Source organism: Sparus aurata, chromosome 12 (assembly GCF_900880675.1).
Source record: "Sparus aurata chromosome 12, fSpaAur1.1, whole genome shotgun sequence".
In the NCBI taxonomy this organism is placed as follows: domain Eukaryota; kingdom Metazoa; phylum Chordata; class Actinopteri; order Spariformes; family Sparidae; genus Sparus; species Sparus aurata.
In genome coordinates, this window is record NC_044198.1 from 12,597,185 (window position 1) to 12,624,757 (window position 27,573).

The 27,573-nt window shown below is 41.3% G+C and overlaps 1 protein-coding gene across 1 annotated transcript in view; it reads right to left on the reverse strand.

The window, feature by feature from the left end:
- Positions 1 to 13,424: 13,424 nt before the first annotated feature.
- trabd2a (TraB domain containing 2A) overlaps positions 13,425 to 27,573 on the reverse strand; it is a 64,030-nt gene continuing 49,881 nt past the window's right edge. The window contains exons 5-7 of the mRNA XM_030434746.1: positions 21,744 to 21,834; positions 17,730 to 17,990; positions 13,425 to 14,969 (exon numbers count right to left, since the gene is read on the reverse strand). Coding sequence (XP_030290606.1) covers positions 14,765 to 14,969; positions 17,730 to 17,990; positions 21,744 to 21,834 — 557 coding nt within the window. The 3' untranslated portion in view covers positions 13,425 to 14,764. The remainder of the gene's footprint in view (positions 14,970 to 17,729; positions 17,991 to 21,743; positions 21,835 to 27,573) is intronic.

A 27,573-nucleotide genomic window follows, 5' to 3' on the forward strand; every position in this document is an offset into this window, starting at 1 on the left:
ATGGACACGAGTTTGTCATTCAAAGGAGTCTCGCACAAATGTCCAAAAGATACAATAAAAAAAAAAAAAAATCAAAACACTAATTTCATACAAGTTACAAGGCAGGGTAACAAGAGTAATTTAAAAGCATAAATAATGTGTAAAAAATTCCCAACTATAAACATCTGTTTATAACAATAAACAGGTAATATCACAAGTATTTGTTTTCTATGGCTTATTTTCATACCTTGAGGAGGCTACATAAATATCCTGGCGGGGGGTCAGAAAAAAGAAAACGGGACAAAAGTATACTCAGGCGAGGATTATATGAGTCAGAGGCACTAGAAAACAAATATAGGCTATTATAATAGGACGTGTCTACAAGAAGGGCTCAATATTAAAGCCCTCGTTTAAACCATGAGGGGAGAAGTTGCTGGGGGAGTAAATCCAATAAGTCTCCCGCTGCTCAAGCTTCTTGTTGAGATCACCCGCTCAAGGCACTTTATCAACTCTTTCAGTGCCCAGATATTTCGAAGTGGATACAACGATCAGCTGGGGGGATTACATACTATATTTCACCTCTTCTAATATTACTCCTGTGTCTCTGTGTACTTGGTCAAGAAAATGACCCATAACAAAGGGAGCTGTGACTCAGGAGCGAAGGTGCTGTTTGTACTGTTGTAGCTGAACCATTACATTGATTTCAGTGTGAGCAAAATGATGATGATGTTTTGCTCGTTCAGGTTTACCTTAGTATGAAACTCCATTTCTGTATTACTTGTGTTGGTTTTCCAGTTTCATTTGATGCAAGGAAGGCCGGTTTGGTCGGACTCACTTTTCTAAAGATCAACCACACTGCCAGGTAAACCGACACACGTCCTATCTTGATGTTGTGAAACCCCTTCATAGCATTGCAGGTGAAAAGACCAGGGGGCGTCATTAAACAGACTCCCTAAATCTCGATTTAAGATGACATTAAGGATTTTCGGTCTTAAATGCATTTAGTTAAAAGTCTGATATTATCTGAGGATATGAAGATAGCATGGAAAGAGTCTGACATTTAATGGCTCTGAATTGATCCGTAAAAGAAGCTGGTGTTGCAAAATTGTGTGCATGTAGCTACAGTAGTAGTATAATCTGTAGGAAAAAAAAAAAGGTTTCCAAACCTTATTTCAATGCGAAGTTGGAGAACTTTTATAAGCAGACTTGATCAGCTTTGACCGGTGATTCTATCCATACAGTTTATTTATCTTCCATTGACCATTAAAGGCTAAGTCATGGCTTTCTCCCCATTTATTTGGATAGGAGCTTCTTAGCTTCTCAGCCTCAAACAACTTTGCAGGTGTGCTGACAATATGGCGTGACCTGCTTTTAACGACTTTAATGATATCAAGCTAGATAGCCAATGACAAGTCAAGAGAGACGGCCGTTGTCGCGTTGTACATTCTTAACACTGAGTTTAAAGTTAACTTAAGTTAGGATGTCTTAAGTTTAGATGCAAGGTCTGAGACAGGATTGAACACAGCCATGAGTTTAGAAATTGCTTGTGTGAGGGCAAGATAGGATTTTTCCTATCTTTTGAACCCTAAGTTATGATGGGACCAGAAGTTGAGAAATGTTTTCTCTAACGAGGCCCCAAGTAGTAATTTTCTTATGTCTAATTAAAAGCCAGGGGAAAACTGATGTTCTCTGGGTAATACTCCTGATGTGCCCTTGAGCAAGGCAGTCAATCCGTAACAGCTCCAGCGTTGCTTCTCTATATTTATGTTCCAATTTTGAGGTTTTGAGCAAAAAGAAAGCCACCCTGCAGGGATCAATAAAGGTAATTATTGGCTGAGTGAAAGTGCAGGTATGACTAGAAAAAGAGTCAGTGTTATCAGCTGAGACATTATTAAGATGAGCAAGTCCTCAATCTCTGAACGTGCGTCCTTACTGCAGGGCTGTAAATATTCACCTGGTTAATGAGGTGCTCCACGTGTAGGAGCTTACATTTACTCTCCAATAAACTCCTGCCAGGGACAACATCACTCCCCATTTCTTATAATGGCATTTTAATAGATACTCATTTAAAAACGCTGCAGTGGCATCAGTGCAAGGGACGGCGGCAGGTGAGACGGGCATGCGTGTTCGCATCAATGTGGGTGTTAGCGCCAGACAAGTGGCTAATGGAGGGAGGGGCAAGCAGGGAAGTAACAGAAAGAGAGAGGACACAGGAGACAGACACATTGATGTGTCATGCCCCAGAGGTAAATCAGGATGATGGTACATCTCAGGACCAAATCCCAGTCTTTAGTCGTGTGTTATTGCATTTGTATATGGTGGCTGTCTGCATCTCGAGGTCTTCAAGTGATTGAAATGAATGTAATGATGGATGAATGAATGAAATTTTGCCGTGTTTACATAAATTACGGTGTATTTGAATCGTGTATCAGGCAAATGAATGCAGGGTAGGAGGAAGAATACAAATGATCAATCACAGCGGGGAAAACAAATGGAATAATTCACCGCCTTGAGTTTTGGGCAAACTAAATATAAATTACTATTAATTTAACATAAGTTCAATATGTTTCAATTATTGATGAATGATGCATGGTCATCAATACAATATGGAAGTCTTTACGCATGCAGTTGTGCTTACTTTTCCATATTAACTCTACTCATGGCCCTAAAGAATGCACTGTGCAGGACATCATGAATGGGAAGTGGGTACTATAAACCAGCACATATAGTCAATATGGTTCTGTTTTAATATAAACAGCCTCCCTTTGGTCATATGAGGTCGAATAATTCCTCATCGGAACAAAAATTATCTGCAGGAGGCCTCCGCATGTGAGAATAATTCTACTCCCCTATAGGTTACATTCATTACCTCGAAATTTGTACCAAATCTTCACCCTCCAAAGAGAATTATGTTACTGTTAAGTGTCTTCAATGCCCTTTTGAAAGAAAAAAATGGAAATGAAGTGGTTCTGCAGCAATAGAAAAAACAACTGTCTACTGTGTGCTCTATAATTTAAAGCTACATTGATGACCATTCTGCTGAGGTCATTCAATATAATGAGAATACAGCAGCACAACTTTCAACAAGTCCTTTAAAGTTAATAACAAAATACATAGTTTGTGCATGCAGTCACATGGGAAACGTGATATAATACTGATCTAAAACAAGGGTTCCTGAACTGGGCCTTGGATTGGTACTTTTTCCTTGGGTCATTCAGTGCTGGGGCATGAAACCCCAGTAGGAACTAAAGGGGCTGATGTCATGTTACAACACTGTGTTTTGTTACAAATTTTCCTGTGTCCTTCCGTGTGTATTGTAGAGTAGTTTGTACAGATGAGTAAAAGGGTAAGGGTTAGAGTGTCTGCTGGGACTGTGCGGCAATGGCAAAGGTTTACATGACTCACAGGTCAGGCAGAAGGAAGAGGTACTGGATTACTTACAACAGCAATATTATCATATGTACTTTTTATGTATTTTCTCATGTAGCAAATCAGCATTGATGATGAAAAACGCTTCCCAAAATCATTTGAATGGACTGGTTGTGTGCCACGGGATAAGAAGGTGAGAGTGTTAAGAGATGGACTAACATATTGGCAGTTTTGGTCTTTTCATGAAAATTGCTGGTAATAGGAAAAAACATAAATTCTCTGTTTCTGAGTAATAAGTAATTCTGTTTTGAAAAAAATGTGATGTGAATTCATCTAGGCAGTTCAATTTCACAAAGCTGCATTTATTGATGGAGATGGACAGACAGACAGAGGTGAGGACCCCTTTAACGCTCTGCCCTCTCTCTGCACTGACCTGCTGTCACCACTAAGGGTCAGTAGTTTGTAACTCTTTGTGTTACTAACTCGCAGCAGGTCAACCCCCTGCGGTTTTACAAGGCAGGATCACATATGGATGGTGAATAAGATGCAGACACGACAGGGGCTTCATCTGACTCATTTAAAAGGTCCTGATAACAGAGGATAAAGTCGGAGAAAGAGAAATATGCAGCCTCCTAGAATGGACTGACAGGAGGAGACTATGGAGTGTGTTACCCCATTAAACATGTAAACGGGTGGTATGCTGTGTGTGTGTGTGTGTGTGTGTGTGTGTGTGTGACTCCAAGTTCAAGCTCCTAGTGTGGGCTTCCTTCTGTCAATAAAAACGCCCCCCAAAAAATCATTCCCGTGAATGGGATCCATTGACCCGGGCCGTAGCTGAGTGACACCCTGTGGTGTCGCACCAGCACACAGATGGTTCATTTGTTTATAAGCTGACAATCGCAGGCAGATCGACCATGAGAACCACAGAGAGACATGAAAAATGTTCTGCTCTGATATTCCTTCTGAAACTGAATTTGTGAAATGAAGAGCACGTGGATTACACATCAGCTGCTTCGATCCTTCCTTTGAGCTTTAAGAGGAGACCGATTTCGGTTCGGCCCTCATAGTCGCAGAATTATTCTGATTAGTCAGGATACCAAAACCTTCTCTTCTGTGGTAGCATCAAAAGATCAAAAAGGAACTGAACCCCCTGAAGCAGAACAATACCTCCAAACTGAACCCGCCAAATAGTATTCACCCGTCACTAATTTCCTCATCTACGCCTGAGCTTTTTTCACGTATGACATGTAGTTTATCTTGTTCTTAATTCAATTCATTCTCTTATTGACAGGCATCAGTAACAGGTGTTTTGGCTTGGCTCAATCGTTCCCGGAAGTTAGCTGCAAACACTAGCAGGTCAGTAGTATGAATCAATCAATCAGTATATCATGTATTAACTACAAACTGCCAAACAAAATTGTGTCTCTGTATTCATCTGCAATCTACCTGCGTAAAACAATCCTGAAACTATCTGAAGCGTCTTTGAATCAAGTGACAATCTGCATTTTGAACCTTTACATTTGAGCAACTCTCACTGCTCAAGGGCGCTGCTAATGTCGGATTACTTATATCAATTTAATTATACTTAAATAATATCAACGTGTAGCCAGCAACAATTAAAGGAATTTATTAAAATATCATCCTTACAGTTTTTCCATGAAACACAGGTGTAATCCTATATCACTGACTACGTAGATACTTAGGTCCAAAAACCATAAAGTTAATATGAAGGTTATTAAATGATAACAGAGGACATTGAAGTAAACGTGACTTTCTCAGAGAAACAGATTATCCATTAAACCTGGTCAACAAAAGTAGCTGGGCTACCACCATTGAATACCCAAACCAGACATATCTGATGCCACTGAAAAGCTGGGGAACCCCACTTTTCATGTGTTCATGATAAGCAGTTCAAAAGTTATATATAATGCCAGTTTTAGGCAGTTTAGGGTTGACAGAAATAGTGAAAATGACGACTTTCCAGTGACATCTTCAAATTGCGCTGTTTGTTTTGGACTTAAAATCCGATGTCACTGAACTTGAACACAAAAGATTAACTGCGAAGATATGTTAGGAAAATAACCATTCACTATAACACGAGTTGTCTGTTGAGATTTTTTGTCTTCACAGAGAATAGACTGACGTAAGTATAAGTAGGGAGACAGATGAGGTGGAGTTGGGGAGGCAGGCAGAATAAAAGATGTCCTAGATGGAGAAAGGGAGAAAAAAAGAAAGAGGCAGTGGTGTTAAAACATATATAATTTCTCCGCTTGCTGTCCCCCTCTGTTCAAATGTTGATAGACAATCTAAGAAGAGAGTTCTCTAATAGCATACCTGTTTGCACTTCGAGTTCCCATTGGTCAAGGCTTAAATCCTGCAGTGATAACATATTACACATAACCCCAGGGAGATTTACTCTGCAAATATACAGAGGACTCAGTCAACAGAGCACTTATTACCATGGGTCTCAGTTAACACACTGCTGCGACTCTGAGACTGATGCAGTAATAATAGCCGCAGTGAGATCTACTTTACACACGGGCTTATTTGTGCAAGACTTTGAGGGACTGACCAGTGCTCCATCAGATAAACAATAACACGCTGAGCTTGTTTTAACAATGGGAAAGTGATTTGACCTTGTGGGTCAAAATGTAGAGTGGGACTGCCTACATACAGGACGCATAATTGTGTGGATTGTTGTTTCGATGGATTGGTAACTGGTGGAGTTTATGAAGAATTACTGATCAATCCGAATTTAATCCAAGAAGTCAGAATTATGTCGTCAACAGATCTGTAGAAGGTGTTTCTCTCAATGAAATACTTAAAAGGTGCAAAATATAAGTAGTGGCCAAAGGTCTAATTCATACACAAAATAGATAGGGTGCAGAATGTCACTGTAGTATCTGCTACTGCCCCTATCTGTAACTGCCATTAGCTTGTTAGCTCTCTTGGCCATGCAGCTAGTGGTCAAGACTGGGAGATTGGGCCTAGCATGCTATTCTGTTCACGTTGAAGATATATATATATATATATATATATATATATATATATACATATACATATATATATATATATATATATATATATATATATATATATAAATATATATATATATATATACATATATACATATATGAGTCACTCTACATTCTACCACTTCTGTCTTTCATGAGATCCAGTTAAGCATCACAAGGTGTGATTTTCTGATTTTTCACAGATGACCTAATATATTTAATGAGGATTTAAGCTGAGTCAGCAAGTGCCTATAAATAAACAGTGGATTCCCATATTTCCAGCTTCAAGAAGAGGACATAAACTACACACTGTGAGAATTTCAATGCCGTTTTTACCTAGCTCAGTGCTCCACAGGAAACAGACGTCTGCACGGACATCTGCTTTCAATTCCTGCAGGTTTACTTTGTCCAATCTGGCAACCCCACCTCCACTGCAGCGTAGTGTGTTTTTATAAGACCCATTTTCTTATTTGATTGTGTTTTAAGGAGTGGATGTCTGTCAAGAGCACATTTATTCCATATTACGATGAATGAGGGGATAACGAGGGCAAAAATCCAATAAGGTAGTGTAGCAATGGATCTTGAAACAAGTGGTGCGTGAAGTGATGGAAAGGTTTCGTAGTCAAATTGTTGATGAGTCACCTGTTTATACATAGATAATACTTTGATTACAATTTCTGTGTGCCAGCATGTTGTCATGTGATTCTGGTTGAAACACTACCCTCCAGCTCCTTCAGATCTGTCATGTTCTCCGACCTCCTGGGTTGGAGCCTGGAAGTAGACTCACCTGTTATCAACGTAAAGGCTTCACAAGCTTAAATTACATGTCGAACACAGTAAGGGAGCAGAAAGGTAAATGGGCACCAAAAAAACATCACTGGAGTCACGTTAATTGTCCACTGATCAGAGTTTAACCTCATGTCCTGGTCCTGGGTCCTGACTTACGGAATTCACACCATTCCTAAAGCAGTGCTTCTGATAGTAAATGAGCTGTAACGTCTGTCAGCAAAAGCACTCAATGGGAGGCAATTAGACGAGCGACCTGCACTCTTGTTTGTTTATTCTCTTACGGAATGACTGAGTGACTTACACGGCCTGTTGTTTTAACGTTTCGCGTTACGCGGCGCAGAGGAAAGATCTCGTTTAGAGTCGCCTGCGCGGGTTTAATGTTCTTCGTGCAGTTTGCGTTGGCCACAGTTATGACTTTAGTTATGAAGTCTGCACATTTTTTTCTTCCTAGCACACAACCACACAGTCCAAGTTACAGATGTGCCACGTGTTCAGTCGTGCATTTACACGTAGGATCGACAGCAAAAAAGTCAAGGGTGTGCAGATTACAAACGCTACCTGGTTAAACTGACACAGGTATAAGCAAAAGGCTGTTTGTGTTGAATATGATCAGTGTGCGATGACCTTCGTATTCCAGATGTTCTTAAGAGATCAAGTGAAGTAATTTGCTTTCGATATGAAAATAGTTATCTTACTTCATTTCTCACGATTCCTTACACTAAAGAGGTGTCTGGACTACAAGTGCAGCCATTTGTTTAACGGTGCTGCTCACTTAGTGGCAGATATATTAATTTATTCAACTATAAAGCAAGGAATTGCAATTTTTCGAATTTGATGCCATTTCCTCAACAATACAATATCATACGTGGCCAAGTCATGAATGAGGAGACAGAGCACAGTAAAATAATTATGGTGGGTCTTTTATTCCCCGACTGCACTTTATAAAACAACAGTATTGACACGGCAATTTTGAGGATTTTGAGGTAATCAGTATAAAACAAACAAAACATTTTCCATCTTACTGAACGTCACACTGACGGCAAACCTCAACTCAGTTTATGAACTTCAAACACCACTCGACAACAGTAGTGGCTCTTTCTGAATAAATAAAACTAAAACAGAAAACAAACAAATACATTTTCCCAGCCACCTAACTCGTAGTCAAATTACAGTATATTCTTTAGTTCACGGAAAACACTCATGAACAAAATACATTTTTCAACCGAACCTTCTCGCACAATCTTAAAACACACTTTGTGAATAGTCATAAACTCACATTGCCCGCGCGCCCAAGTCACACACCTTGATCTCAATGCGCTCTAGCTCCCCTCTAAATTTGTCAAACAAATAGAAATGGACACCGCTTATGCAAACGGTTACATAAACAGCACACACGGTGATGATATTGTTAATAAATGTACTTAATTGCCACTCACACTGACCCCGCTGTTCAGTTCAGAGTTATCGCACTCTTGTTACCAATCTACAGGACTCGGCACAAATACAGAAAGATGCTCTGTGAACCTTAGTCTGTTAGCTTAATCATTATTTTATCTGCTGATACTCTTGACCATTTTCGTGGTTTATCAATGTTATTAGGGATATTTATCATACGCAACATAAAAATTCACACCTCAGCAGTCCTTCGTTAATTCCCGCTACTGCTACTAAAGATGGCTCATTTGCGAACAAATCATTTCGAAGGAATGACTCTTGACGTGAACGAACTGACCTGATTCCACGTTTCACTTCTCTCTCGTTCGTTTTTTCATTCTCACAGATTAGTCGCTGTGTTGTTCACTGTTTTGTTATCAGAGTGGTGAAGAGGACTGGGAGCCAATCGTATGCTGAGTCTAGCATAGTCTAGCATAGCAACTGTTTCTATGAAAAAAGGACACAATCATAAAGTTGCAGCTAAATTTGCCTTGAACTACAGTGTTATGTTGACTGTTTGAAAACGAGGAGTTGAGAATTGTGAATTACATGATTCACAGCTAAACAACTTTGTACCGGAAACGCGACTGAAGGAACGCATGAATGATTCTTCCTGCCGAATTGACTGACAGGAACTGAATCTCAACATTGAACAATGAAATCCACCTCTGACTGACTACTTCCCTAACTGACCCCGCACTGCTGCACTGCAGCTCTAAAAGTGACAGTAGCCCTAACCCAAACAAAAAGAAACTGCTAATGCAGTAATAATTACCTACAAAATAATAAAACACTGTTTTAACAGTTTGAAAAGAGTCTTGGTCATTTGTTTACCTGGCTACACATACATTTTGAATAAATAGTGAACACCACCCAGCGGGGGCTGAAGCAGCAGGGTCACGGCTTCAGCGCTCACGTGCTCTAATGGGGAAGCAGACATAAATAAAATGGATATCAGCATGGCGCAACAATTTGCTGTAGTAATGTGTTGGTGCGAAAAAAAACAAAGGCGGAAAGTTAAATGAGTCTGGATGAGTCAGGAGATGAGCTCACCGTGGGTTTTCCATTCTTCAGCGACAACTGCAGGTGAAATTTTAAGTTTGTGTCAACAGTAGCACGTTAGTTAACGATAGCCTCAAGGGATAGAATGTTGACAGTTGCTTGGGAATCTGGCTCTCAAGGTATATATATATAATCTAGGGGTGGGTAAAAATATCGATTCATCAATGCATTGCAATGTATTTTTTCCCAATTCAATATCAATTCATAAAATCCTCTGTATCGATTCGCTCGACGGTCGGAGAGTGATGCGCCTCGGAAACACCGGACTCACCCTGGCCGCTGCACCGTGCGCCCGCGAGTAGCACTCTCCTCCGGGGAGAGAGGGGGGGTCAGTGTCAAAGTTTACCCCCTCCTGTCTAGCCGGAGGGCGGAGGGACGGCGGTCATGTCTAGGTTTATGTCAGACAAAAATGTACCATGCAGTCCCAGAAACAATGGCACTTTCTCAGCTTAACTATGGTTGCACTATTTTATAACTAAACACATCGAGTACCTTTGTTTACATTTCAATTTGACCTAGAACTTCCTAGAGGAAAGATTTATAATTTAAGATGACTTTTTTTAATTAAAAAATTACCAGCAGGTACTCTAATGAATTATTTGTTTATTACTACTTATTACTGAATTGATATCGAAGCATTTAAGTCAATATTGAATCGAATCGATATTGAATCGAATTGCGACCTAAAGAATCTAAATTGATTTAAGTCAATATTGAATTGAATCGAAATCGAATCGAATCGTGAGGTTCTTAACAATACCCAGCCCTAATATAATCATCTAGATTTTAAATCGTAATTTATCAAACACACTTGATATTATCAGTAGTATTTTCAAGATGCATGTATACACCTTAGTCTGATTAAAATCGGACCGGATCGGATTTCTCATAGTCGGATTAAAACACCTAGATTATTTGATTGATAGTCGCATTACCCGTGCATGTATACGTTCCATCAGATCGGATTTTACGTTCTGTGCAGGCTCGAGATTTTTTTCCCGGGGCCGTGAGCCAGAAGTAGAAAAATGGCGATAGCGGCGGCGTCTTTCCTCCAAAATAACCGCAAGCAAGAGCACCATTGTGCATCAAGTTTGTGTAATTGTCATGTACACTATACGAAATGTACAAAGATGTAGCTTCGTCTTGTTCTTCGTATGCCATCTTTCTCGAATGCCGATGCAGAGTTTGTTGTTGCTGGTGACGTAAAGAGGTCAGCCGGAGGTGGCTCTAATACCACTCGTTGAAATGGGTACAGCGCAACCTATCGTACCGGGGTATGACATGCTTTGGCCAATAATTCGTTTTTTTCACCGGCATGTATACTCGGACAATTGCAGTTGTCCGATTGAGTAGCATAATCGAACTACGGCTGTAATCCAACTAAGCTGTGCATGTAAACATACTGACTATTAACATGTTATCCTCTGCTAAATTAATTATTACCACCCTAATTGAATGCACTTCACTGCAGCACTGTTACAGATGTTTATTTTTGATTAAAGGTGCAATAAGAATTGACCACCTGTACAAAGTCATTCCAAACAAGGGAGCAGCACATCACCAGCGCACCTTAACTGCTGCTCACTATCACTATCCATGGCTTAAGGCGACTAGCTGGTGTTAGCTGATCAAATATGTATGAAGATTGTGTTACTGCATTTCCAGCTTCATATATTTTTAAATCATATTCTAGTGCACTTTGTCGTCGTTAAAACAGAATCTTTATGACTGGACGGCAACTTTGGGTCCTTTGTAACTTCCTTTGGTGTTGTTAGTGTTGTTCACGGTCAGGTTATTGAAGTGTGGGCCCCAGGCAAATGTCTGCTCAAGATGGAGCTTTAATTTCAATGCAACGCTGAACCATTTTAATGAATAATAATGCACCATATGTTATAGCTTCGTACAGGATTTCAAGGTGAATCACCAGGTTTTTTTTTTTTGGCAAAGTTGTCATGCAAGAAATCAAAGCAGGCAGAGAATAAGTACTCGGTGCATTGAACCACTTACCTCTCATACCTCACACCTCATTTATGCCAATGAATCTTATGCTTCCTGTCTGAACATCGCTCGTGCGCATCAGTCATACACGAACCTCTGTGACCTCCTATAGCACACACTCCTAAATCAAAGCACAAACTAACAAGTCAATTAGCTTTCTTTTCCTGTTGATGGAACACATCAATTAACTCTCATTTCCTGTACATCTAAAGAACCCCTTGGCTTTGGTTTCCTGTTTGTTTCATGCAGGAGCGGACCTGCGCTGGCCGAGCAGCTGCCTTGTTTGTGGCAGACCACATGCGCACATCAAACAGCCCCTAATAGCGGCCTTATCACAGCACATTAACCTCACATAAACATGCTGTGAACCCTGGGTCAGGCCAGGAAGGCAGCCTGTGTGTGTGTGTGTGTGTGTGTGTGTGTGTTTGTGTGTGTGTTTGTGTGTGTGGGTGTGTGTGTGTTCAGGAAAGCCAGAACACACGATCAGTGTTGTGCTGTTGTGATACCAGACTAAATGGCTTGGATCAGTAGTTAGTAATCTAATTTAATGTGACTTGACACACAATGCATTTATTTGGGATGTGTGCATTTGATCTCCCACTGTATGAGGGGAACATGTGCTTGAGCATGAGTATGAATGTAGTGTTGCAAGTTTTGTAGCAGGTCTGCACGTGACTTTATTTTAAGTACAAGATCCAAACACTACAATAAATGCACCACAATGGTCACCAGCTAGTTGCTAACTGTTTTTGCTGAAAATCAGTTTAGAGTGAAGTTGCTAAAACGCTGTAGATCTGCAGAAAACTACTGTCAGAGGCGAACTAAGTGTGGATTTTTAATGATGATGAGCGCTTTCACATTGCAAATAGTCATGTGATCCATTGTTAAGAGGAAAATTTTGATTTTAGCAGCTTTAAAGCGACATTATGTTGATGTTGGCATTTTGTGTGATTTGGCGCCCACCACAGTTTGAGTGCAAAACCACTGTTGTAAATACAAATCCAAGGTCTGTAAAAATGTGTCAGATGTAATGTAGGTGCTTACCACAAACAATACTCATTACATCCTAACAATGTTATGTGTTGAAAACTTGAAGTAAACATGTATGCAACACTGTGATCCTAACCTGTTGGTGAATATCACATAGTGTAGAAACAAGTGATGATGGGCGGGGTGGCTGAGAAAGTGACACCATTTACCCTGTTACAACACACTGTACCAACAAAGTAATTCTGAAGCTGTTATTTTAAGGTAAAGAAGTCCTACAATATCAATCTAAAGTCAAATTCTCTTTCTAAGTCTCTATTGTCCCTGTATGTTCAGTAGCGTTGCCACATTTTGTTAAATAATTATTTAATTGATAAAAAAAAAAAAATTGCCAACAGTTTTGATAAAAGATCATTTCATTAATTTTGATCATTTATGATAGAAAAAATGCAGAGTCTCAAGGTTTTAGACTGTTGATACGACAAAAGAAGCACTTTGAAGACGTCACTTTGGGTACCAGGAAATTGGAATGAGCATTTTTTAAATTGTTTTTGACATTTTATAGACTAAACTTTAATCAATGAATCATGACAATAATAGTGAAATTAATCAATAATGAAATAGTCATTCTATGTGGCCCCAATGTTTAGGATTTTAAAAGTCTCACGGGCAACTCCCTGAAAAGAATTCATGGTAAACAAACACAAAACATAAATTGATTGAATCTGAAGGGCAGGCTCTTTGACTTCCCAGCGATCTTCTTTGCGGTCAACAATGAGCAATAAAATCACATTTTAATCTAGATAAATATTTTATTGTTGTCATGGTAATACTATTACAATCATCTCATGCCATAAGTGAAATGTGACAGACCTAAAGCACTATGCTGTATGTGATGTATCTGTGTAGACAGCTTCCTGTGGGTAAGACTGACTTATTATTACCATCATATGCATTTTAAAAATCATACTTGAAAACATTTGAAATAACACAGCTGGACATCATAGTGGCTGTAAAAAATACAAAAACAAACACTGGGAATGTTTCATATGAACTACAGCAAAACTATAGCAGTTAAATAAATTAAACACACAATTCCTATGTGAAATAAACACACACATAACATGAGTCCTTTAAGCAGACGCATACAGCAAAGCAAGTGATAACACTGATACATATGGTACAATTACAATCACATGTCCCTTCCCAAAAAAAGTCCTTTCAGTGAGACACATGAGACGGGCTATGGTGGTTAGTTCCTGAATTTCTTTCCAAAAATATACTGCATATCTATTTATATATTTATATAAACAACAACAACAAAAGTTTTGATAATTTTCATTTTTTTTTCATAATTCTAAAATACATCTATAATATTTAGAAACAATATGTACAATTCCCCATCACAGTAGGCCTTGATGCAACGTTAAACAAATTCTTCTAAAATGGAAGAATAAATTAAGGTCTGAAGAAGAACACCTCTGTCTGCGCAGCCGGGGATGGGGGGTGGTTTAAGAGCTGATAGACTTTCTTTGTCTCACACACACACACGCACAAACACGTGCTCTCTCTCACCCACACACACACACACACACGATGAACATATAGTTCCAGTTGAATCTAATATTCAGCATTAGTTTTGACTATGTTTGGTAAAAAAAATCAGTGAGCTCTCCAGAGGTTTGAATATTGAATGGCGAGTGTCTGTTTTAACACTGTAATTCATGAGGGAACAGACTTGTATGACAGTGTGATGTCAGAGAGACATCCCCTAATATTTCCTGTTTTTTTCCCTGCTGCGTCCTGTGTACTCCCTCCTGCTATGATGGGAACCTTATGAAATCTTCATGAACTTACATGCTCATAAATGCCTCATTTTGAAAGAGACACGCTCTATTGACATGATTTACCATTTAGTCCCAACGACACAAACTGTATCTGACCTCACATCCGTGGAGTGTACTATTACCTGACCGCTCGGGCTGATTTCACGTCCATTCTCCGTGCCCTTTTTTTCTCTTACGGTGACCATCCTCTAGGTATTATGGTGCATGATCAGACCTCACTTTTATATGCACTGATGCATGAAACCACCATATGTGAGAGTCTATACTCAAAGAGACTGGTTGTTTTTAGAAGAGTCCCAGCAAGAGGAACGCAGTCCATGTTCGCACTGCAAGCAAAGTGCAGAGGAGGACGAGCGAAGACGATGAGGTCGCCGATGCTGAAGATATGTGATGGTGGTTGTGCTGGCTGTGGACTCTGTCGGGCGGCTGCACTGTGATGTAACCATTGATGATGCGCACGAGTGGTGGAGGAGGAGACTGGACCATGGTGCTGTGGAGAGAAATAAGAGAGCAGGGGGATAAGTTTACAAAAACGACATCAGTTTTAAAGCCCAAAATGACAATTCAACAACAATCGCCTTAAACAATTACCCAATGAAAAATATCCGGTGACTGGTTTTCTTTCTGATCAACTAATTGACTAATTGCTGCAGCTCTGTTGGCCACCTGTCAAATTCATATTCACACAAATAGAGGGTGTCATTTCACCAGAATAAACACTAACATCTGTTGACTGCTGCTATTAGCTATTTAGCTCAGTCAGCGGTGCAGCTAGCTGTGAGATGAGAGCACCAGGGGAGTGATGGTGATTGGAAATGGCTGACATTCCGTCGTTAATTTGAGTTTTAACTAAAATACATACACATTGCAACTCTCCATAAATAAAACACAGGGATGCTTTTTTCCCGCAAGCTTTAGATTTGATTTTTGCTTACTTAACGAAATATGTTATCGTATTGAAAAAGTACTTATGTCATCAAATTTTGAAAGGCTTATTATGCAAGTTGTGAAGTTTATGATTGATTGTGATTTTTGATTTTCAGTTTGCATGAACATATTTTAAAAAATCAGCTGAAACAAGCTATGATTCAAAGATCAACTCAAAGAAATTCCCATTGTAGGAGTTACAAGAATTTAGGTGAAAAAGACCGTATTATTTCCAGACTAGTTTCCATATTCTTTTAACTTTTAAACATGCAGGATTCTGTTCCGTCTTCCCTGCTCGGCCTCTACTCTCTGGAACTGGGAGGGAAAATCACGGTTTAATCTGCAGGAGAACAGGAGTCTCCCTCTACATCCCCACAGCCTCCGCGACTGCCAGAGAAAATATGCAGGCTGCTGGACAACAATGGAAATATTAATGATGTTGAAGCCTACACAGGAAAATTCCTCGACAAAGGAATCCGTCGCCGCAGCACCCACCAATCAGAGGAGCCCACCTCTGCTCCCCTTCACCCCCCCCCCCTCCCAATATTGTAGATTCCGTCTGCCTCGTTGGCTGTCTCTATTTCTCCGCTTATCTGTCCTTTTCTAAACAAGCCCGCTAATTAAATCATTTCTGCCCTCCTGTTTGATGCATGGGCTGCGGTGCTCGTGTGGTTTGGACTGGGACGAGGCCAGGCAAAACAAATAACACAAGTTCTTGAAGTCCAGATCTGCTCATACCAGAGGCCTGGAACGGCAATTTGACATAATTTCGGACCGAGCAGGGAGAAGATAATTTAACTGTTACCTTCTTAGCGAGACTTATGACTGAAACGGATATTTGAATGTTCAGAGAATGGAGTTATTGTGAGCGGGGTTTGTTTGGGTTCGAGGGCCAGGAGAGGTGTGAGGAAACCAGGTGTGACACGTTGCTCTGTGACCCCGCGTCAGACACAACAGAGAGCTGTGGCGCTGCAGTCGCCTCCGTTCCTCTGGCTCCCCCCCTCCCTCCTTTCTCCCCTCGGCCACCTTTTTCAGACGTTAAAATATACAAAGGTGCGCACCGTGTACACTTTGTAACAGGCGTACACAAACAGTCTGTTTCCTTTCCGTACCAAAAACACGGGGTCCCCTCAGAAAGAGAGAAAACATTTCTCGCAGACATAATGTACACAAACGTGCACAGGCGCCCTCCTGTTCCCGCGAAGAACAGATGCTACGTGGTCGGGTTTTTTTCTTCCAGTCGCTAATTTGAAAGCGCGTGTACTGTACATGGGTAAAATGTACGTTCAAAGCTCGACAGGCTTTTGAGGGCAAGAGAGTCCTGCGCGGGTCCAGCTTTGCAAACTCTTGTCCGCCAGTTAGCCACAGTTGTTTCTACCGATTGAGCAAGATTATAAACTAACCAGGTGAAAAGCTGGGGCTGTGGTCGTTTCAACACAACGCAGTGAAATTTATATGTGAGAGGTTGTCTGGGTGGATCAGTGGCGTGCTCTGTCTCCTCACGGGAAGAAGGTCCTGAGGTATTTTTTTTTTGAGGCATGTCAGTGTGTGCGTGTGTTCCCGTCAGGTGCTCCGATTTTGTCCCCAGTCCAACGATGTACAAGTCAAATGAACCAGAAACTCTAAAACTGCCCTGAAGGTGTGAATGAGTGTGTTGGCCTTGTGATAGTCTGAATCCTTTCCCCGATGCATGACGCTCCTCCCGCTCTGAACTCGATCACCGGGTGTAGAAAAAGGGTGAAGGGTCAAATTAACCTTTTTGTCTCCTGCCTACGTGCAAAATCGCATTTTCGTGAAAACAAAATAAAAAAAAAAACATGTTGCCCTTGTGACGAACCGAGATATGCCTCAAGACCACACCTCGTGCGGGGTTCTCCTTTTTGGCTGAAAGGTGAGCTTGTTTTGTTGTCCTGTTACTCCCCGCCTGGAGCTACTGTGAGACCAAAAACCGGATACCAAGCAGGAATTCCCAGGCTGCTTTTTTCACATCCAAGACACTTATACCATCTGGGAACTAGTCTGGACCCATGCCTCACTGCAGAGTGTGTATATACTTGCTAAAGTGTGTGCAGACTGAGTATGAGCATGGTGATGTGATACGGTGGCTGTTGGAGCCTGCGGCGCCACACCAGGAAGTGTCAGCTTGATTCTATAGACGAGTGAGAGAGACTGCGTTACACATTTCCAATTTCCCCTCTCACATCCTCTCCGTCTTTCTTCTCTTCTCTTTCCTCCCACCTGTGACCTTACGCGTCACCTGTTCCACACCTCTCCTCATCCTCCTCAGACCCCCTGTACCCCCGTCTTTTCTCTCTACTCTTACCTCTCCTCGATTCGAACCCAGAGGTCGTTAAAATGCCGGTGCCGCTGTTTCTTCTGCTTGTTCCTCCTCTTTTTCTTCAGCATCCTCCTCTCCGCCTTCTCCAGCAGCTCCAGGCTGTCCGGCGGCAGGAGCATGTGGGGTAACAGATCATCCTCCAGGGGACGCCCCTGGTCTCCCTCTTTGTGGGGGAGCTCGTGGAGGAAAGGCTCCAGGATCGGAGACTCATCGTGGTGCCCCTCTGAATCTGGTGAGGCAGGCCTCCTATAGAGGGTGAACATCACAGATAAGATACTATTAAATATCACATGTAATGGCACTAGAGCAGCAATAAGTTACCAATTATCGCATTAATGCATTTGACAACTATGTCTGTATGGAGAGCGAAGGTTTGCCAAATTCACGCAGATACAAAATTGAGTTTTTGTTTGGAAAGAGAAAGTTGCAGATCTTAGGACTGCAGGGAGACCGTAAGAAAGGGATCCTCAACCATAAATCTATCCTTTAGATATCAGCTGCCGTGGAGTGTTAGACCCTAAACAAAGTGATTAATGGCAGAGAAACTGATTATGCTGCAGGAGTAGTTTCTATGGATGCCGGGATGCATTTTTGCACATTTCCTCCCTTGTTCTCGCTTTTACCCTCCTTTGGGTTATGAATCCATCCTCCTCTATGAAAGAGTTTTAAAAACTTTTAGTTTAATAATAATAATGAGTAATAGATTTCCTTTGCTGTATTCCTTTTATGTAACTGGTGAAAGTGGATGCACATTGTGTGACATTCAGCCTGAGAACACTGAAACTGAATAAAACGAAAAGAAAGGAAAGGAAAAGGAAACACATCAAAGAAAAGGTAGAGGAAATGCAGCAAAGGAAAGGATAGATAGGATAGATAGATCCCCAAGGGAAAATTAGGTCATGATAGCAGCAGTACAAATACAAATACAATCAAAATGTAGGGGTAAATATAGATATAAAAAAGTATTATACAAAAGGAAAGGAAAGGAGAGGAAGTATCCCGCTATGTACGAACAGGAAGCTGTGGAGCTTCCTAGAACCAATCTGCAGTCTTATAGAGAACATATCTTTGCGAGACTTTCTGGAAAACACAAATTAAAGTATCGGAATGGGAAGTATGAGGAGCAAAAACCAAAACTCATCTTTCTGATTAAAGACACTTGTTCCAAGAGAGTCGCTGGTCAACTCTTAACAGTCACCAGGTGTGTCACACACGCACACACGCGCACATTCAAAGCCGGGTCAAATGCAGGATCATGACAGGCTCATAATCCTGCATCAAACACAGAGTTTGTGCGTGTGAAAGTGGATTCTCTCCTTCATTCACTCACTCGCTCACACAAAAACACAGATCAGCAGTGAGATAGCCACCCGCACAGCGTGCCACGGTAGGCTGCACTACATGCTTCACAGCAGGAGGTATGAGCTCTGCCGGGGTCGGCCTTTTCAACAACACTTCACTGGTGGGGATTTTGTCAGATTTATCTGTTGCGCAATCTACAGAGAGGAAACAGCAGAAGAAAATCAAGGCCCCGATGAGTAAGAGACATCAGTGAGCGTATTTTTTTCCTGAAACCGAAGACTTTAAACATGAGACAGCCTAAAGCTATCCCTCCACCACACCACACTCACTTGGTTCTGCAGCCTCATAGTCACAAATCCTACTCCTAAATGTTTTGACATTATCTGTTAACGCTGGAGAGATTTGAAAATGTTCATAGTTATTACAACATTTTCGTGTGGTTGAACACTGTAAACACTTGTTGAGCTGCTACAATGTCAGAAATACAACAAAAAAGCAGCCGACTGTTTACAGTGTAGCATAACAAAGTCACGTTGTTTAACAAAGAATTGAGCCATTAATAACTTGATTTCATGCTGTGCGTGTCTCCAGTAGTCTTCCTACACAACTGCATAGTACAGTAAAGTTGGTTGCTTCCCGGAGATGTTGTAGGTCTGCATCTTGTCAGACACAGTTTTGGTGAATGACTGCAGTGCTAATCGCTGCAACCACGAAATCGTGTTTCCTGTGACTGCTTCACATTAAAAGCCACTCAAAATGCTTTTAATGTGAAGAGGCAGCAGTATGACACGCCTGTTCTGCATTAGCAGCGAATTTAATGTAAAGGATCTTAAATGTTAAAAAGGTCAAAGTCTGCACCAACACAAGCTCTCTCCCACAAAAAAACACTGCTCCTGAACTGCCTCGTCTGTAGTCTCACCTTTAATTCCGTGACTTTGTGACATCACAACGTAGTGTGATGTCATCGTGTTGCACATTTGCATCATTTATGCCGAGATCCTAATTTTGCAACTACGATTTGATTAAGCACAGCTGCTCTGACATTGTTAGTGGTACTGAAAGCAGGCAACTGAAAACTTGAGCACTAAAAAGCGTGTAAACCTATTCCAGTGGTGACCCAAAATAAAATCATGAGCCTGAAAATGCACACAACATTCTTTCTTTATATCAGAGAGATACATTTATAAACAGTAGCGGATTACAAAGTGTGTTGTTTCTTGTGGATCCCTTGTGCATGTGAGGGCAATCTGAATAGAGGGCGGGAATGGCGGACCCCGCCACTAAAAATAAAAGCTAATATAGAGGCATGTAAAGACACTGATTGGCTATTGTTGATAAAATGTTTACATTTAAAGCTCATTGCTAACAGAGAGAGTTAACAGATTCACACTGTCAGATTGAGTGATTCCATGTGATAGTTCTAATCAATGGTGACAGCAAATAGCAAGTGAATGTAAAACTGTCAGCGAGAACTTATTCAAAGTTAATTTCTATAATCATAGAGCTTAAAACGTAATACCAATGACGCTCCTTTTATCCACTGTAACAACAACAGGGCGCTGAATCTGGCCATTCATTTTTATTTTTCCCGTGATTAACAACTTCCTACAGCGTTTCATAATCAGTGAATAAACACAACTCCTCCAGTGTCAACAGTGCAAGTAAATGAATAAAGCTATGACAAACTTCAGAATGAGGCGATCAAACAAACAGTCATGTTCAGGGGACGTTCTGGAGAGAGTGTGTACCCAAAGAGCGAGAATCACTCAGCGTTAAACTAGCGAGTGCAGTTTTTGATTATTCGCAGACAACACATTTCTCGCAAAGGGGGCTGTAGCAGAGCCCGAGCATCTGTTTTGGGTCTGTGAATGAACACAGACCAACTATGGAGCTGGGCTTACTTGGAAAAATTATTTCCCATTTGAAATCCAGTCAGTGAAAAAGTTGAGAGAAATATATATTCCTGTCAGGGCCATGCAGCAGCAGCGGTTGCCCGGTATCATGCGGCCGGGACATGAAACCTTACACCCATTTAAGTGATAAAATATGGGCCCGCGAGTTTCACAGACTTGTGTTTTTCGGAAGAAATCATAATGTGCAAAATCTTGGGGCGAAACACAATATTTTCTGCCCCGGTCTCTATCCCTCATCTCGGTGCTTCTCACTTCTTCTGCTACTCTCTTTGTCAGTCTCGTGTCTGTCAAACTATTCTCCTTTTTTTTAAGGAAAATTTACTCCTTAAAAAGAGTCCTGAGAAATGTACTTGGTTATCTATCCATCAATAACTTCACCGAACCCAATGTGTCTTTCATTATAAATCATTTTAAGGAAAAGAAATCATACTTAAATCAGCCATCTCACCATCAATTTGCCATTTCCTGTCATTGGTAGATTGAGGCAGATTTATCTAAAACAACCCTTTACTTTGAAGTATGTGAAGGATCCTTGGCAGTTAAACTCATCAACAGAGAAAAAGGTTTGGTGTTACACGAAAGTCAAATTATAAGGAAAACATTTCTATTTCAGGGGAAAAATTGCAGTCATTTTGTCAAATTAAAAGCTCATATAATATTTGGGGGATTTATTAAATTTGCACGGTGTTTAGCCAAGATAAATCCCCCAAAAAACTAGTCCAGCTAAAACGTGTCACTGGTTGATGTATGTGTGTGTTTAAGGGCGGTTCAGCTGTAAATTTACCTGTTTATGGGCTGCCCAGCGGGGGTGTGCTCCACCTCGTATCCCTGGCGACGCAGCACATCAATGACCGTATTGTTGCCGAGGAAGTGACCTGCGACCAAAAAGAGAAAAAAAAGAAGAGTGATGACCTCCACCTCCGAATGCTACTAATGCTGAGCAACTGCAGGCAGATTGAAACAGACATTATAACTGCAATGTTTAAGAAGCTTGTAGGGAAAACTGCAATCAGGTCCTCAGCGTGACAGAAAGAGGAGCGGTTGTCAGGTGGTCGGCTGCATTTCCCAATATTCAGGACACTGTTGGCTGTTTTTTTTCATTTCTGTTTGAAGGGTTGATTTAAATGAAATTAGTCATTTTAGATTTTGGGAAATGTGCTTACTTGCTGTAGACGATAAGCTTGATACCACACTCAAGTGCTAAATTTGGAGCTTAGCATAATCCCGGCAACCTGTCCAGAAATAGTGATTGTTTTATTGTTGGTTTGTATACACTAAAGGGTTAATTCACAAATACACAAAAGAAATTAAGTCATTGTCAGCTCATCCCCCTGCTGATCAAAAGTCAGGCGAAGTTTTGTTCTCCACAAAACATTACTGGAACTTCACGGCTATAGACGTTGCAGTGTATTTTTTAAACAACTAAAGTAGATGGGGACTATCAACATAAACATACAATACAGCTCCACTGTATTCCAAGTCTCTGGAGGCCCTGCGATCCAAATTGATTTAAGAACTTTTTTTAAAGCCAAAATCCTAACAGCAGCTGCTAAGCAAAAAGCGCTAGCACACTTGCCGTCTGGGCAATAGGTTGACTGCAAATCGAAGATGTAAATATTGTCTTTTTATATTGATTTGGGAACTCAGGATATCTGGAGACTTGGATTGCATCAGACAAGCTGTATTCTATGTTGTTCCTTGGTTTTTTTTTTGTTCTTCCTTATACGTTTTAAAACGAGTCCCCAGCTACTTTAGTTGCTCAGGAGAACGATGCTACGCTCCAGAAATGTCTTGCGAATAGATAACCGAACTTGGGTGAACTGTTCTTTTAAACAAAGAAGATACAACCACAATGTTTCATGGTTCAGTCTTTATGCTAAGCTAGGCTAATGGCCTCAAGGCATCTGCGCCACGTTTAACACACACATGTGAGTGTGGTGCCGGTCTTCTCATCTAGTTTTGGAAAGAATGTGAATGAGGTTGTTTCCTGAAATGTCTCACTATTTCTTTAAGTCGATGGGACATCCAAACACGAGCATCGTCTTCGTAGTTTATGTCACCTCTTCTAAAAGGCTTCCTATTACCAGGGAGGTTAAAAAAAAATAATCAAACAGCAACAAGCATCTCATTCATGCCCTCTTGCTCTTCTTTCCACATGCTTTCATACGTCTTCCGCCTCGTAGACACTTTACTTAAGACTTTTCTCTGCACCCCATTTCCTGCTTTTACGCCAAATGTTTTCCCTTGACCATTAACCCTCCTCATTTCTTTTCTCTCTCGTCTCTTCCTGTACTACCGTTTGCACCATCTGTCTTCACCTCTTTACCTCTCTTCCCCCGTCCTCGCTCGTATCCCGCTCCTTTCTTCTGCTCCCATTTTCTCTCTCCCTTCTCCATCTTCCTTATCTCTAACTTCTCCTTCTTCCTCCTCTTTTTCTCACTCTGACCCTCTCAGTTGAGTGAAGTGGGGGCATTGAGGCTTCAGGTTGCCATGTCAAGAGGTCTCTATTCTTCCCCTGGCTCTGACAAGGGGGGGAGCAGGGGCCCATTGTTTGGGCCCGCTCAGTCGTGGCACCACAGAGCTGTGTAAACAATGAGCCCCGGCACTTTAATCTGGCCCAGAGCCACCGATGGAAAGAGAGGTTGGCCCGCATGCACTATGGCTGCCATGATGCTGCACCATCTCTAGAGTGATGCAGTAGCCGTGGTGGGGTAATACTGGAAAGCGCCTTGTCAACATTTGTTTCGGTCAGCCTTTTTTTATTTTCTTAAATGAGTCTTCTTGGTAAATACGATCGAGGTGTATCTGCTTGGCCACTCTGCGAGGAAGAATCGCTTCGCACAAGCTCTCACCTTTGGTTTTTCTGGTGACTATGACCTATAAAGTTATGTCTTACCATGCAAAAGAGACATTCGTTTATTTTTTTATTTTTTTTTTACTTTATACTGAAATCATCACCAATGCAGGTGGTCAGTTAAATGAATTCCCAGCAGCTCCTGGACTCTCCATGGGAGCTGGAAACCGGAGCGAGGCGGAGAGCGAGTTTTCCAGCCTGCCCACGTTTAGAAACAACTCAGGGTGATTTATGTGAGTTTACGTCAGGGGATTAAGGTGGGACAAATGGAGCTGTTCGGCACAATGCGGAGCCACAGAAGGGTGGGCGGACCCCGAAAACTTCAAAAGGGACAAGAGCGCATGCACATACACACACAGACACACACACACACACACACACACACACACACACACACACACAAAGACCCAAATTCTAATAGGAGGTAAACCATCAATTCTGACTTGTCCCCAAAGGCTTCTTCAGTGTGTGTTTGAAGAGTTGAAAATAATAAAAATAAAGTGCTTTTAAATGTTTGAGCATAAAGAAGACATAAAAAAAAGAGCCCGGGGTGCAAAAAAACTAAAAACTTTTAAACAGAGACATTTCTGCTTCTGAGCGGGAGCTTCTTCAGTGAGATCACACACAATGAACACACCACTTTCATGGATTTTTTGTCCAAATATGCTTTCCATTGTTGAGCAGCCAGCATGTTCTTAAAGGATAAGTTCACCCGAAAATGAAAATTTGGTAGTCTACTCATCGAATTTGTAGTCTGCAAAACATTTCTGGGGAGCAAAACAGTGTTGTGGCATTCTCCTAAACAACTGAAGTAGACGGGGACATTAGTCCGACGTAACCAAAGTCTCCGGAAGTCCTAGGATCAAGGTGATGTGAAAAGACATTTACACACTTGATGCGGTTCCGTTTGGTTTCTTGAGGCCTCCAGACACTTGGATTTAGCCAGATACGCTGTACGGAGCCATTTTGCAACATTTTCAAAGAAGTCGCGATCTACTTCAGTTGTTTAGCAAAACGCTGCAGCGCTGTTTCAGAAATTTTTTATGGATCAACAAGCTTCACCCGCCTTCATGTCGGCACAGGGCCAGCGGAAAATGACTGTGACTATAGCTTTTTCGGTGAACTACTCTTTACACTAGTCACACATTTTTTTTTTTTATTGAAATTTAATGATTGAGAAATGATGAAGGATGAATTTCTAGCTGCGGGCATTTCGCATAAAGACCATTTCTTATGAGCACCCGTCCACCTGAACAAGAACGTGTTTCATACTTCTGTTTTTTTTCATACAGAATAGCCTGCAGCCTTCTGGCGCACCGGAGTCATGGAATGACAAACAAAACTTAAAATTCAGACATCTTTGATTAAAAATGATTGATGCACCAGAAAGAGGCAGGACGTAGGAAAAGAAAATTATGTTTTAGAAAGGCCTCCATTTTTTTCCACATGTATGATGTAGCCTTTGGCAACTGACATGTACTCTGAGGCCTAAATATGCCAGGTGATTTGTGACAACCGCCTCTTTCTCTTTCACTCTCATACTGCTTAAAAACGGTGCCACGCTATACATTTTTCCGTGGTTTATATCAGAAAGAGAAGGAGAAAAAGTTACTTCTTACAGTTATTTACTCATTTATTGTATTGACTACCGATGCTCAACCCTATGAGTATCAACATCTGGGTCAGAGAGGACGTTTCTAGAGTCTCTGGAACTCACACAGTGACTCAGTGCACTCGGCGAAACTGCTTCCACATTTACTTTTCTGCTTCAGTGCTACAAAATTTGCCCTCAAAACAAAACAGGGTAATTGCAAAAATGCTGATGCCGTGGAGCCAACACATTAATATTATAGCGTTCATCTGTGATGTATTAAGTTTGGTTTTGCCACACTGGTCACACAGATGTTTTCATCGCGTGTTCGCTCACAGAACCGCCATCGCTTTTTTTTTCTTCTGCTCATCGGTTGTCTCACACCAAATCAAAGTGAAAACATTTCCTCACACACCAGCTTTAAACAGTTGTCATTTTTGTTCTTTGATAATTGGACGTGACAGTTTATGTACCTTTAGGCACAAAATGTGACCCTTCGATGATGCTTTGGAGTCCTCTACATGAGGAATTATTCATTTAGGCTCCTTCGAGAGGCCTGCAGCCCACGCTAGGGCCCGACCCACAGGTTAAGCAGCACACTCCTGGAGTGACATCTGTGACATCTGACGTTTATTTCCACGGATTATTTATTTAGGCCAATTTCATACATTTTAAATCTATGAAATGGGCCAAGAACATGCACATCAATGCACAATAAGTTGACTGTATGTTGTTCCAGCAGCCCTGAGAGAGAGGAGATGGTAGAGATAAAGACCAGGGACAGACCTGAAAGCTCTCATTCACAGCTAACTGCCTACACGCAGCGACATTCATACATGGCACGGCTGGGTTGGAGGGTCGCAGATTGGCTCATGTCATGGTTATAGAAACCTACAGAGTTTTTACATGTTTACTGAACATTTCCAAGAAGTGGCAGCTTTCACAAGAGTCTGGAAGAGCGTCCATTGATCAGGTGGCATAGTTTTGTTGCCTGCACTAAACGAGTCAGAAGTTTGAGTGGGAACAGTGTTGAAGATAAAAGGTCAGTCTTCTTGTAGCTCCAAGTAGACTTCTGTCTCCTATAAAAAAGGGTTTGAAAACTGCTTATTGGCCGGCCCAAATACATTTTGGTTGATCCTGGGAAGCGAGCCCTTCTAAGGCCGGAGACATTCTTGCTGTTTAGTTGATGGGACATCCAAACGCAAGCACTGGCCAGTTTTGTGCACTATTTTGTTGAAATGATTTAATGTTACAATGTTTTGTTTATGTCAGTAATTGAGAGATGTTGCTTCTTCTGCAAGTATATCTGCTAAAGCAAAACTGTTAATGAAAGCTGTACAGGAATGCCATTTTAGGAGACAATTCAAATGAGGTGGCTGTTCCAAAACATCCTCTATACATCTCAAAAACCTCTATATCCCACCATGTAAGAGTGTTTTTTTTTAAATGGAGAGCATTTCCTAACCTGGCGGCCACTCATCCCTCTTGTACTTCTCTTTTAATACATCTATCTTTCCGAAAAACAGGTTTGATTGACACCTCTCTGCACACCTGCGCTCAGTCAGAGCAACACCAGATGAGAACCGCGGCGGCGCCCCGTCCTTAAAAAGACATCCAGCCTCCACAATCAGCGGCTCAAATTATTAGAACATATGGTAAGCCTTAAATAGCATCCCTTTTCCATACACATTAATATTTACATTACGACTTGTAACCAGCGCCCGAGCAGCAGTTCTCATAACATTACAGCATGTTGGATAAACAAACGCTACAGGCAGCGCTGAGGCCATTCAGGCCCCATGTAGCCTGTGCTAGCTGTTTATGTGCCTATGCTAGTCAGCTGGGCTCAGCAGCCCATAATAGCTGCACTGAGAACTGAATGAAGCCTTTTACTGGAGAAGATGACAGCGAGGTGTCTGGTACGTTCTTTAGGCTGTTGTGTGCTGTGTTTTAGTGTGTTACTTCCTGGAAGTAACTTTTATTGCCAGTGACACAAAGCCACACGCTCTTGGCTTGGCCACACCTCGCGACCGGCCAATTTTTTTAGCCGTTCTATTCTTGTGCGGATATTTGACACGCGAGTGGTTTTAGGAACATCAATCCTGCATAACTCTCAGCGTGCACACGGAAGGAAAGAGAGCTATTAAAAACTATTGTCAAAACTAAATA